The following is a 14,073-nucleotide window of genomic DNA, read 5'->3' on the forward strand; positions in this document are numbered from 1 at the left end:
AAATCTACTCTGACTTGTTTCGCCTATGTATGCATATTAGTCCCCTCAATGAAACCTTCAATGATTGTGACGGTGTTTAGAAAGTGATCAATTCCATTGTTGCCATCATCAGAAAGAGGATCAATTCTTCGGTGCAATTCTTGCAGTTGGTGATCTGTGAGCTGAATGGGTGACTCTGGCACAACAACGTTGTTGTCTGTTTCAATATCAGTCAGTGGACCTTCATAATCTATTCCATATGTCTGCCAATTCGTGACAATTGATTCTTCGGGAGCAGTGAGTAATCCAGTGTACCACATTGCCAAGGGTGTTTGGTGGCCTACTGTTCTAATTCCATGGTGATTCCACTGGCTTGTGAACTCACGAAGAGAGGCATTGATCCGAGGAACAAACACATACTGCAAGGCAAGCAGGTGTAGTTCATCAAGTGAGTCCAAAGTTCCACTATTCTCAAGGAAATCAAACAAATCTTTGTACAGTGCTGAGCTAACTCTGTTAACTTCCGCCCAAAGCCTTTCGATTCGCTGATTATGAACGCTCCTGCCAGCGATAAAACTACCTCGGTCTGATCCCCGGCTAACGATCTTGTACCTTGCCACATCAACATTCTCCATACCTTGGTCGCCACGCAAACTCTTGTACTCCTTGCTCAAAATATCGAAGTACTGTGCTTGCTTTGTTTTCTGTGCAGCATTTCAGATATACTATAGTTCTACTGTATCCATCGATGTATCCATGTATGACAAATCTCCAAGAGATTAGTTTATGGTTTGAGTCGATATGCCATAGATGATTAGGACCAGTGACATTATAGGTTCTCCGACAGATCGCATACCGACGTCGCACAGCTCTACCTATGCCGTCTATCCTCTTCAAACTTTCCCTGACTCTGAACCTTTGAACGTTTATGCCCCTACCTTTGAGACTACCCCTAACGTAGGTTTCCCCACTATATGGTGTCAAGGTAAGAGTCTGCTGTACCTCTCTGTCTAATTCTTCATCCGTAATTTCTGTGAAATTATTTTCTACTCCAAACTCCATCCTTCGTCTGTACAGTGTTTGGACAGAGATTCCAAGGCATGTTGCTATGCTTGTCCAGTTCATTCCTGTTTCACGCAGTTGCTCTATCATTTCCTTTGTAATATTATAGGCCGGTCTTCGTCCTGTGCTTGCGGATAATGCCAATTGACTCCTTTCCTTAGGACAATAGCGTGATACATTCAAAATGTCTGACATCTTTCTTACTAATACCGCCAAAGAATCTTCCAACAACTCAAACAGATTTCCAGACGAGGAATTCTGTGTCAGTGATATGGCGATAAGAATTCTAATGTGTTCCTCAAGTCTCCTTTCACAGATTTCAAAACATACAAGATCAGATGCGTGATAAACTGCCGCTATTCTTTCAATTGTTCTTCTGAGAGAATCAAGAAACTCTGTCAAATCTTCTGCACTTATTTGTTCCGCCATTTTGATTTCGAAATTCCCGCCAAAACTGCGCTCCGCTGACTAGCTGATGCTCACCGGCTCAAAAAACTAATCGATAATCTCGAGTGATGATTTCTCATTCTCATGTAGTGATTTTTAAACTCACATAGCGGTTACAAAAACTCGGTTGGTGATTTTAATTCTAATCTCGTGTGGCAGTTTTTCATTCTCGTGCAGTGATTTCTTTAAACTCACATATCAATTACTGAAACTCGAATGGTGATTTCTAATCTCGTGTGGCAGTTTTTCATTCTCGTATAGTGATTTCTCATTCTCATGCAGTGATTTTTAAACTCACATATCAATTACTGAAACTCAATAGGGGATTTTAAACTCAACCCACTTTTGTCATGTTTGGCTTGCCATAGGACCTGAGCATTCCGGATCACTGCACGTTCTGGGCCACTGGCAGTTTGTTTGTTTTTTTTTTTTTCGTTTTCTCCACTCTACGGAGTTTACAGTTCCAAATTTAGGCAGCTTTTCTCAAGATGTTCATCAGAGCTTGGCAGATATAGCTGTTGACTGCTATAAATTGCCCACCTCTCTTCGTGTCCGCCTTAAGGCGTCCAAGACGGACCTCTTTCTCAAGGGGTGCTTCATTCACATTAGCAGAGGCAATTCTCCACTTTGTGCTGTTCAGTCGCTTTTGGTCTATCTGAATTCTAGGGGGAACAGGGCTGGACATCTTTTCCTTTTTCAAGATGGGCGACCTCTGTCTCGGGCTTATCTTACTGACTGTCTACATAGGATCCTGTCCGCAGCAGGCATTTAGGGTTCCGTCTCAAGCCATAGCTTTCGCATTGGGGCAGTGACTGTGGCCGCTCACAATGGAGTTCCTGACCATGTGATTCAGGCCTTAGGTCACTGGTCCAGCAACGCATACCAGCTGTATATCCAGACACTATCCGAGTTGCTCACTTGGTTTTTCAGCCAGTTAGTGGTTTGTTCACATTATACTGGCATAATTTTGAACGTAATAAGGCAAAAAACAAAAACAAAACAAGAACTATGCTGGAATAATAGTGCAAACAGAAAATATTACATAAATAAAAAATAAGAAAGAATAAAACAAAATAAAAATTTCTTTGACTCCTTGTATTTTATACATTTCAAGACCAGGCCTGGTTACAAATTAGCAAAAAAAACATGGCTTTCAGTACCTCTAGCAGTTCGAGTTTAACAACTTTGTCCTCCTTGGATGAATCTCAACAATCCAATGAGGATAATCACAAAAAAAAGAACAGCGACAATTCTTAACACCTTGTGATCTCCAACAGATTTATTAAGAAAAAGGTTGATTCCTCGCAATCTTGCTAAAGATGGCAAGTGATACCGTCCACCAAAAGACAGTTCCAACCAGAAGAACACTGACCCTTCTGTCAGAGTGGAAGAGTTTCCTAGAGAAAACTTGATGGTCTCAAATGGTAAGCTTTTTTGTAATGTTGCCATGAAGAAATCGGTCTAGAAAAGACGATCATTCTAAGCCATATTGAGTCAACAAAACAAGCATCTGGAAAGATCCGTATTGCAAAGAAAGAAGCAAGGAAAAGAAACATTGTAGAAAGCCTAGCTGTGTACGATAACAAAGTAGGAGTTCCCTTAAGACCATTTCTGAGACTTAGTCAAGGAAGAAGCATTTTCGTTAACTTCCAGTGGGGATCTGTCTAAGTTGATATATGTGATTGCCATAGAGAAAAAGAAGAAAGTCAAAGAAGAAATAACTGTAAGTGTAATATTTGATGGGAAAACCCATGTGGCGGAAGCTCTGAATATGGTACTATGCTTTGTTATTAATTGGAAACAGCTCGTCTTCTTCTGTTGGTAACAAGGCCTATGAGTGGAGAAGAGTCAACACATGAGCTTCTAAGAACTCTGTCTGTAGAATTTGCGATTCCACCTGGCCTTCTGCTTGCCTCAATGAGGAATCGAGCATCTGTCAACAATGTAACAATACATGAAGATTTTGTATCCCCATTTTGTGGATATTGGATTCTTAAACCATGCACTTGATCTGTTGGTGAAAAAATGCGCAAGCCAGCCTTTGACAAGTTTGTTACCTCTTGGATCAGTGTATTTGCACACAGTGATCTTTCTTCAGGAAATGCTTTTAACCCCTAGGGGACGAACTACGCATATGTACCTCCATAATTACGTCACCCCTTTCAGGAGCTATTTTCGCTCTTTCCGTGAGTGAATGGTAACACTGAATGGTAGCTACCTCATGTATTACAAATTATAGTGTCTTTCATAGAAAAAAATGACTGAAAACCCATATTTTGAACTTTTGAGAAATTTTGGCATGCGCATACTTGATCAAATTGTAATATCCTTTTAAATATGGTGTCACCAAGTGTTTATGAAGAAGTGTTTTAGCCAAATAAAGGCAAATGGCAGCTGCTGCGTCGGCTGAGTTGACTTTTGTTAACAAAGACGAACTGCCCGTGGCCTTCCTCCATATTGCTCGTGCTGTTCACATAGATTCTGAGAACGAAGAGCCTTCTGACACTGATAGTAGTGCTTCGGAGGAATCTAGCTATGAAACTGAAGACGAAGATGATAGTACTGAGGATGGCAATGACCAAGATTATTCAAATTTGCAATGGTCTTGTCATGTTCAAGCTCCAGGAGGGGTGGATTTCAATGAAGACATGAAGGCATCAAAGTTGATATGCCTGCTAATTCCACTTGCATCGATTATTTCATGTTATTCACCAATCATGTTTACCAACTGATTGTCAGTGAGAGCATCCACCTTGGGTGGCAAAAAAGTAAACTTGATGCGGATTTATTAGGCAGTCTCCAACATTTTGGTGTCCCTGAGTTGAAAGCTTAGCTTGGTCTCACATGGGCCATGGGCTTACTTAAAAAAAAAAACAACCTCAAATCGTACTGGTCCTCTAATGCAGTCACTAATACTCCATTATTCGCAAACACAATGGCTAGAGATCGCTACCTTGCAATTCTAAGGCTTATGCATTTTGTAAACAATGACAATGCACCAGTTCCTGCAGATCCTAATAGGGATAAACTGTAGAAAATAAGACCATTTCTAAATATTCTGTTTCCAAGGTTTACTTCAGTATACTCACTATCACAGAATTTATCTTTGGATGAAACTTTGATACAATTCAAGGGAAGAGTCCAATTCAGGCAATTTTTGCCTTTGAAAAGAAGCCGGTTTGGTCATGCTTGAGGTTGCTGTGCTAAATGCAAACATCCTGTATCAGAAAGCAGGCCACCCAGATACCACTCTTGGTCAATTCAAAGATACACTCTTGCAACAACTAATCGGAGGAAATTGTTTTCTGACAGGAGTCAAATACTGCCAGACACTTGCTTCAATCACATGCTCTTTCACCACCCTGTGGTCACTGAAACTCACGGGAAATACAAAGTGTTCATCCAACTGGTTGACACCAGCAATGATTGGGCATCTGTCCAGCACCATGTTTTGGGAGGTACCACAACTTACACGAGTACCTTTTTGACGATCCATCAAGAGATGGCCCCAAAAGGCTAAAGGATGCCAATGGTAGACCAAGGGCTGGACCTAATACGCCACTTCAAGGAAGATCCAGATGAAAACTTTCTATACTATGTAAATAGTGAAAAAGTTTATCATTGAAGCAGTTTTTTGGAAGCATTTCAATGTGCCACTTTTGTGTGAACAGTTTTTGTTGAACTGGTACAGTAATATTTATTGCCCATACGGTACAATTCATATGATCTGTCAGAATGAGATCCAACAAGCAAAATTTGTTTTTGAAAGGTTCTCATGTAACAAACTTTTTCAATCAGTGTTAAGTGACTAAAACATTCATATTCTCTGTTTAAGACCTGTTCCATTTGGCTAACAGTTTGACATTTGCAAACTTTAAAAAATTTTCTTATTTTTCTTGTTTTTTTTCTTTTTCAAGATTTGTCATATTTTTTCTTTAGCTTCTGTTATATACCTCGGTATTAAAGATAATAGTATGGAATCTCTTCTTTCAGAACATGTATAGGTTGTAGGAGTTTTCAAAGAGGTGGCTGTAAACCATCAGTTAATCAAGTGCTTAACTGTTTTGGTGACATTCCAACTTTTGTCAATGGAGAGGGCCTACCAGAGGAAACAGAAACAAAACGTCAGCCCATCATTAATGGTTCACAGCAATTAGCCCAGTTAAAGGAGTAGAACCTGCAATCACATTTGATGTCATGACTTTGAAGAAGATGGGCCACTTTCCCTTATAGCTGATGAAGAAATCGGGAAATTAGAGGCGGAAGTGACGAATCATTGCTTTCCTAATTGCAGTGCTGTTATTGGGGCAACAGTTCATGGAAACATTGCTCTTCACCAATCAGTGGGAAGCATAAGCATTGGCTTGCCTTCAGCCAGCATATAATTACTTTATATCACACTTTGTAGACGAGCAGTGAAAGGGTTAACTAAAGATACTGGTTGTCAGCCACTCGTTAATTTCAACTCGGAAACCATGCCAATCGACAAATATCATCGATATTAGTATTTTTGCAAAGTATTGTAGAGATCTGAGTACAGGAAATTAGAACTAGAGGGGGAGGGTAGCTGACATGAGCCCAAAAATGACCAACGTTGTAAGAAAGGACGAAATCAGAGTAAGACGGGAAGTTATTTTGAAATTTCGGCTTAAATGAAAAAGTATTTTAGACTCAAGATAGCCAAAGGCGACAGGCATTTATCCAATAGTGTCAAAGTTGGGTGGGAGTGTCTGTCACGTGACTTACCCTCGTCCAAACCATAGCCCTCACACGTACCTCACCCTAAGGGCCAGAACTTAACCCTAATCCTAGATCTTAACCCTAATCCTGGATATCCTAGCTGCAACCATAGTTTTGAGTAATGCTTGTCTATGGCTTTCATCTGGTGATGTCACAAGTCCCGGTCACGTGACCTTGATTTTTCCCTTAACCCTTTCACTGCCAAATTTCTTGGTCTCTCTGGACAATTATCTCGATGTAGATGACCAAAACGGATTTAGGTGTCCTATATGAAGATCTCCTTTGAAATGTTCGCTGCTCTGCAATAACGAGGACTCAAGTTTTTTTGTGACGTCACCTATTTGAACCGTTGTTGTTTTGCTCACGAGTACAAACACATTCTAATTGGTAAGTTGTCGGTTGATAAGTGTACTTTCGGGCCATTTTGCACTGCAGAAGCTCCCAGGCTGGCATCATAAAGCTGGAATGGAGAGTAGAGGCAATCCTCTGAAAGAATCCAGAGGTGAGAGATAATTTCATAGCGACTGGGACGCCAAAAGTGTTCGTATCGAGTCATGGTGGCTCACGAGTGAAGTTGTCTCTGTGGCCGTTCTGTGGGTGGATTCTCGGACCTACCTAGGCAATTTGGGGCAGATTTGACTTGCAAAGAAAACGATGTGTGCGATATTTTGCCAGTAGGACCGGGTGGCTCGACACTTATAAAAAAACTACTGAATTAAGATGGCGGGACCTCCATTTCGTCGTTGTATCGAAATTACCCAGAATGCAACTCGGACGGCAAAGGGGAAAATACGGGCTTTGAAAAGTGGCTCGAATCAAATGGCTGATGTTCGAACAGCTGTACGCGTGAGAGGCAAAATTGGAGATAAATGCTTAGTCATGAGATTAAGGTTTGCTGTCATGAAGGAATTTGGGTTTTAAAATGAGATTTTGAATTAAAAAATTGGAAGCAAAGATGTGTGTCTTTCAGCTCCGCGATGCCGCAGAAAACGGGCATTTTTGGTTTTGCTTGAAAATAAATGTTGATATGGAACGGCAAACGGAAGATAAACTCAGTTTATTTGCTCTTAAAGCCTAAAACACTTACTAATTAACACTATTAGTAGACCACAATAATCAGATTTCTGGATTTGAGAACGTGGCCAATCTTGAAAGTGATAGCCTCTAAAACGGCGACATTAGTCGCCTTTAGCAGTGAAAGGGTTAACTAAAGATACTGGTTGTGAGCCACTCGTTAATTTCAACTCGGAAACCATGCCAATCGGCAAATATCATCGATATTAGTATTTTTGCAAAGTATTGTAGAGATCTGAGTACAGGAAATTAGAACTAGAGGGGGAGGGTAGCTGACATGAGCCCAAAAATGACCAACGTTGTAAGAAAGGACGAAATCAGAGTAAGACGGGAAGTTATTTTGAAATTTCGGCTTAAATGAAAAAGTATTTTAGACTCAAGATAGCCAAAGGACAACAGGCATTTATCCAATAGTGTCAAAGTTGGGTGGGAGTGTCTGTCACGTGACTTACCCTCGTCCAAACCATAGCCCTCACACGTACCTCACCCTAAGGGCCAGAACTTAACCCTAACCCTAGATCTTAACCCTAATCCTGGATATCCTAGCTGCAACCATAGTTTTGAGTAATGCTTGTCTATGGCTTTCATCTGGTGATGTCACAAGTCCCGGTCACGTGACCTTGATTTCTTCCCTTAACCCTTTCACTGCCAAATTTCTTGGTCTCTCTGGACAATTATCTCGATGTAGATGACCAAAACGGATTTAGGTGTCCTATATAAAGATCTCCTTTGTAATGTTTGCTGCTCTGCAATAACGAGGACTCAAGTTTTTTTGTGACGTCACCTATTTGAACCGTTGTTGTTTTGCTCGCGAGCACAAACACATTCTAATTGGTAAGTTGTCGGTTTATAAGTGTACTTTCGGGCCATTTGGCACTGCAGAAGCTCCCAGGCTGGCATCATAAAGCTGGAATGGAGAGTAGAGGCAATCCTCTGAAAGAATCCAGAGGTGAGAGATAATTTCATAGCGACTGGGACGCCAAAAGTGTTCGTATCGAGTCATGGTGGCTCACGAGTGAAGTTGTCTCTGTGGCCGTTCTGTGGGTGGATTCTCGGACCTACCTAGGCAATTTGGGGAAGATTTGACTTGCAAAGAAAACGATGTGTGCGATATTTTGCCAGTAGGACCGGGTGGCTCGACACTTATAAAAAAACTACTGAATTAAGATGGCGGGACCTCCATTTCGTCGTTGTATCGAAATTACCCAGAATGCAACTCGGACGGCAAAGGGGAAAATACGGGCTTTGAAAAGTGGCTCGAATCAAATGGCTGATGTTCGAACAGCTGTACGCGTGAGAGGCAAAATTGGAGATAAATGCTTAGTCATGAGATTAAGGTTTGCTGTCATGAAGGAATTTGGGTTTTAAAATGAGATTTTGAATTAAAAAGTTGGAAGCAAAGATGTGTGTCTTTCAGCTCCGCGATGCCGCAGAAAACGGGCATTTTTGGTTTTGCTTGAAAATAAATGTTGATATGGAACGGCAAACGGAAGATAAACTCAGTTTATTTGCTCTTAAATCCTAAAACACCTACTAATTAACACTATTAGTAGACCATTATAATCAGATTTCTGGATTTGAGAACGTGGCCAATCTTGATAGTGGTAGCCTCTAAAACGGCGACATTAGTCGCCTTTAGCAGTGAAAGGGTCAACTAAAGATACTGGTTGTGAGCCACTCGTTAATTTCAACTCGGAAACCATGCCAATCGGCAAATATCATCGATATTAGTATTTTTGCAAAGTATTGTAGAGATCTGAGTACAGGAAATTAGAACTAGAGGGGGAGGGTAGCTGATAAAGCCCAAAAATGACCAACGTTGTAAGAAAGGACGAAATCAGAGTAAGACGGGAAGTTATTTTGAAATTTCGGCTTAAATGAAAAAGTATTTTAGACTCAAGATAGCCAAAGGCGACAGGCATTTATCCAATAGTGTCAAAGTTGGGTGGGAGTGTCTGTCACGTGACTTACCCTCGTCCAAACCATAGCCCTCACACGTACCTCACCCTAAGGGCCAGAACTTAACCCTAACCCTAGATCTTAACCCTAATCCTGGATGTCCTAGCTGCAACCATAGTTTTGAGTAATGCTTGTCTATGGCTTTCATCTGGTGATGTCACAAGTCCCGGTCACGTGACCTTGATTTCTTCCCTTAACCCTTTCACTGCCAAATTTCTTGGTCTCTCTGGACAATTATCTCGATGTAGATGACCAAAACGGATTTAGTTGTCGTATATGAAGATCTCCTTTGAAATGTTCGCCGCTCTGCAATAACGAGGACTCAAGTTTTTTTTGTGACGTCACCTATTTAAACCGTTGTTGTTTTGCTCGCGAGCACAAACACATTCTAATTGGTAACTTTTCGGTTTATAAGTGTACTTTCGGGCCATTTGGCACTGCAGAAGCTCCCAGGCTGGCATCATAAAGCTGGAATGGAGAATAGAGGCAATCCTTAGAAAGAATCCAGGGGTGAGAAGTAGTTAGATGTTTGGGGCTATAAGCACACTTTTGAAAATATCACTGATTTCATACCTGATTCAACAATGAACTCAAAAAACGTAAATCCTCGGTTTCTCAAAAACCTAAATTTTTATCCTCGGTTTCTCAAAAACCTAAATTTAGGTGTTTCATAAATGACACATAATTTGACCCTAACTCACAAACAATCATCGATTAAATCCAACCAACTCATTAATCGCTGATTTGAATGATGAATACAATATTTTTGAACACCAATTTTGATATAAAAATTATCTAATCTAATTTATATTTGAGATATGAGTAACACCTTTGATCATGATGGTAAAACATATTTTACTCACCCAACATTTGAGAATTACGGAGCGTCAGATGATGGTTACATAATCAACCGAAAAAGATTGGAACCAAGAAAAGGATATTTGTCTGAGAACGGCTATTATATAATTTCTCCGGGACGTAACAATACATGCCCCGCTCATCGATTCGTCTATGAGGCCGTAAATCAATCAATAATTCCTCCTGGATTGCAAATAAATCACATTAATTCCAATCGACAAGACAATTCAAGCAAAAATCTTGAGCTGGTGACAGTATCCGAAATTATCAAAAAGATGCATCAATCAAAAAAAGCTTTTTTTAACAGCTCTTATAATGAAGATGAATTACAAACAATTAATAGATTAATGGATTTTCCACCTGTTGAAGATAATGATTGTGAATTTACAAGGACAGAAAACAGGTTAATCAATAAGATGTATTACAGAATGTGTCACGATATGGACGACACTGATTTTCCACTTTACACAGATTAAATATACTGAAATAAATATGTAATTAAATATGAATGATGGGTTTTTGGACGCCCATACATTTTTCTCTAGTTTTTTTAACCCTAACGGTTTAAAGCTTTGGTAATTATAAAAGTATTATGAGTGAAATGAAAAAAAATCAAAAATCAAAAATCGCATATGTGGATTTTCCTGTTGGTGAAAATTCATCTTTATCAAATCCGACAACAAAGACTATTATTCATGATGGAAAAACATATTATTGTCATCCTAATTATGAAAATTATTGATGTTCAACTGATGGATACATTATTAATCGTAAAAAATTGATTCCTAAAAACGGAATATTAAATCGCACTGGTGATTTACAAACTAATGTTTATAATCATAATGGAACAAAAAAATGGTATTCTCATCGTTTTATTTGGGAAGCTGTTAATCAACAAATAATCCCAAATGGATATCAAATACATCATATCAATAATGATAAACAAGATAATTCGATTGATAATCTTGAGCTTGTTACCAGAAAACAAAACATGATATATGATGGAAAACTAAGACGTGGTATAACAAAATCAAAAAAGCAAAATGTTGAAATAAAATGTAAAATTTTTCATTATCATCATATTTATACAAACTTTGGAGCTAATAAATATGGTCAAATATATAATAAAAAAACCAAGAGATGTTCAATTGGAAATTTAAAACCTGATGGTTATAGACTGATGCGGTTATCACAAATTGGATTACCTTGTAAAGATTTTCGTATTCATCGATTTGTTTACGAATGTTATAACGGTGATATTCCTAAAAAAAATGGAAATCAACCATATTGACTCAAATAAACAAAATAATTGTATTGATAATCTTGAATTAATGACTCGATCAGAAAATGCTAAACACGCTCATGAAGCCAAGAAATATAAAACAAAGATTGAAATCACATCTGATAAACCCATTGAATCAATTAAATTGGATATTAAATTGAAGGAATCAGATGATGAGTTTACAGAAGATGAAAAACAATTGATTGATAAAAAATATAATGCAATAATCAAGAAAATCAATAATGGTGACTTTCCATACAAAAAACAATTACAACAACATTTTTCAAATATGGATTTTTGGTAATTTTTAAATTTCGCAGAGTATTCAATGAATTGAGTATTCTGGGAGATGTCCCACAAAAAAGTAACACGAAATAGGAGCCGACTGAGTACTCCATCACCGCAAAATCTCAGTATGATTGATCAATTGGGTGTTCAATCATCAAGCAAAACCCCAAAACTGCAAAATACAATCCACACACAAAATTTAAACGCACATTCTGAAAATAATTTATCGTATATATATAATATGGATAAAAATAATTTATTAAAATTAACGAAAAATCAGTTAATTGAATTAATACTCGCAAAAGAACGTCCTGTGCCTGCACCGCGAACAAAGAAAGTGAAACCAACACCCCATCCACGAAAATCAGTCAAACAAATGGTTCAGAATTATGAAAATAATATTATCAAACCACCTGTTCAATTTAGAGATGGACCTCAACCTTTGCCGAGAAACAACATAATTCCACCTCCGATTCAATTTGCTGATAAACCCAAAGCTGCACCCAGAGTGAAAAAAGTATTATTTGATAATCAATTAATACCCAAAGCAGCACCAAGGACTAAGAAAATTGCTCCGATTCCAACACAAAGAAATCAAATCACAGAAGTTGCAAGAGCATTCAAGGGATAAACAAAATCTTATGAAGTTGGAATTAAAAATGAAACAGATCCTTTGATTCAAATGAGTTCAACCAGATTAGCTATTGCTCATTTTATGAAACAATTATTAACTCAAATGAAAGGAATTAAATTTATTGAAACTTTGACAATTTATTTTGAACAACAAAAAGGAAACCAAACTGTCTCCAGAATTGGATATTTTAATAGTAAACCAAAAACAATAACTAATGCCAATGATTTTCAAGAATCTTTGGATGTTAATGTTGAACAAATTATGAATGATATTCACAAATGGATTAGTGAAGGTTCAGCTTGGATAATTAAATCAATCAATGGACATTACATTAATATTATCAAATATGAGCCTCTTACTGGAAGTTCTTACATTCAACTTCCAACTGAACTTCAACATCATCAAAAAGGAATAATCAATCTACAAAATAGAGAGAATCAATGCTTTCGTTGGTGTCACATTAGACATTTGAATCCACGAAATGACAATCCACAAAGAATAAAAAAAACTGACAAATCATTTGTCGAAAAATTGGATTACCAAGGAATTGAATTTCCAGTTTCCATCAAACAATATAACAAAATTGAAAATCAAAACAATATTAACATCAATGTATTTGGTTATGAAAAGAAACAACCTTATCCAATTTATATTTCCAAAGAAAAGTTTGATGATGTATTGAATTTGCTGTTAATCTCAGAAAATGAAAATAAACATTACTGTCTTATCAAAGATTTTAACCGATTTATGTACAGTTATTCGTGCCACAAAGCAAAGAAACATTTTTGTATGCATTGTTTGCAATGCTTTTCATCTGAAGAAATATTATCGAATCACAAAGAAATATGTATTGAAATCAATGGAAAACAAGCTATTAAAATGCCCAAAGTTGGATCAAAAATCGGATTCAAAAATTTCCAAAAACAAATGCAAGCTCCATTTGTGATTTATGCTGATTTTGAAGTAATCACTGAGCCAATTCATGGTTGTCAACCATCCAATCAAAAATCATTTACTGAAGCATATCAAAAACATACTGATTGTGGTTATGGATACAAAGTTGTTTGCTGTTATAACGACAAATATACCAAACCAATAAGATATTATCGAGGAGAAAAAGCTGTTTACAAATTTATGGAATCCATGTTGAATGAAGTCAAATATTGCCGAACAATTATCAAAAACAAATTCAATAAACCACTGGTAATGACTCAGGAGAATGAAAATGACTTCCAAAAAGCAACTTCTTGCCATATCTGTGGAAAGTAATACAATAAATCAGATTTACGAGTAAGAGATCATTGCCATGTTACTGGAAAATTCCGTGGTTCAGCTCATAATTTATGTAATTTGAATTTTCAATTAACAGATAAAATCCCAGTTATTTTCCATAATTTGAAAGGATATGATAGCCATTTCATCATGCAAGAAATAGGAGAAATCATTGAGAATAATACTTTTGAGGATAAAAAAGGAGAAACCAGAAAGCATAAAATCAACGTAATTCCCCATAATATGGAGAAATATATGGCATTCATGTTGGGCAATAATTTGGCATTCATTGATAGTCTCCAATTTATGAACCAAAGTTTGGCCAATCTTGCTAAAAATTTACGAGAAGAAGCTTTCAAATACACAAAACAAGTGTTCAAAGATGATAAATTTAGATTAATGAAGCAAAAAGGTGTTTATCCATATGATTTCATGGACAGCTTTGAGAAATTCAATGAAACACAATTACCAAGTCTAA

The 14,073-nt window shown here is 37.6% G+C and overlaps 2 protein-coding genes across 2 annotated transcripts in view; both read right to left on the reverse strand.

The window, feature by feature from the left end:
- Positions 1-14,073, reverse strand: part of LOC146477062 (uncharacterized) — a 450,556-nt gene that overhangs the window by 305,764 nt on the left and 130,719 nt on the right. The gene's annotated exons all lie outside the window — the stretch shown is intronic.
- On the reverse strand, positions 24-1,470 carry LOC146477071 (uncharacterized). The gene is made up of 2 exons (XM_085113994.1): positions 982-1,470; positions 24-683 (listed from the first exon to the last, which is right to left on the reverse strand). The coding sequence occupies exons 1-2, from the start codon at positions 1,468-1,470 to the stop codon at positions 24-26; spliced, it is 1,149 nt and encodes a 382-aa protein (XP_084970120.1).

This window comes from Pavona decussata, unplaced genomic scaffold (genome assembly GCF_977016875.1).
Source record: "Pavona decussata unplaced genomic scaffold, jaPavDecu1.1 SCAFFOLD_72, whole genome shotgun sequence".
Classification (NCBI taxonomy): Eukaryota; Metazoa; Cnidaria; class Anthozoa; order Scleractinia; family Agariciidae; genus Pavona; species Pavona decussata.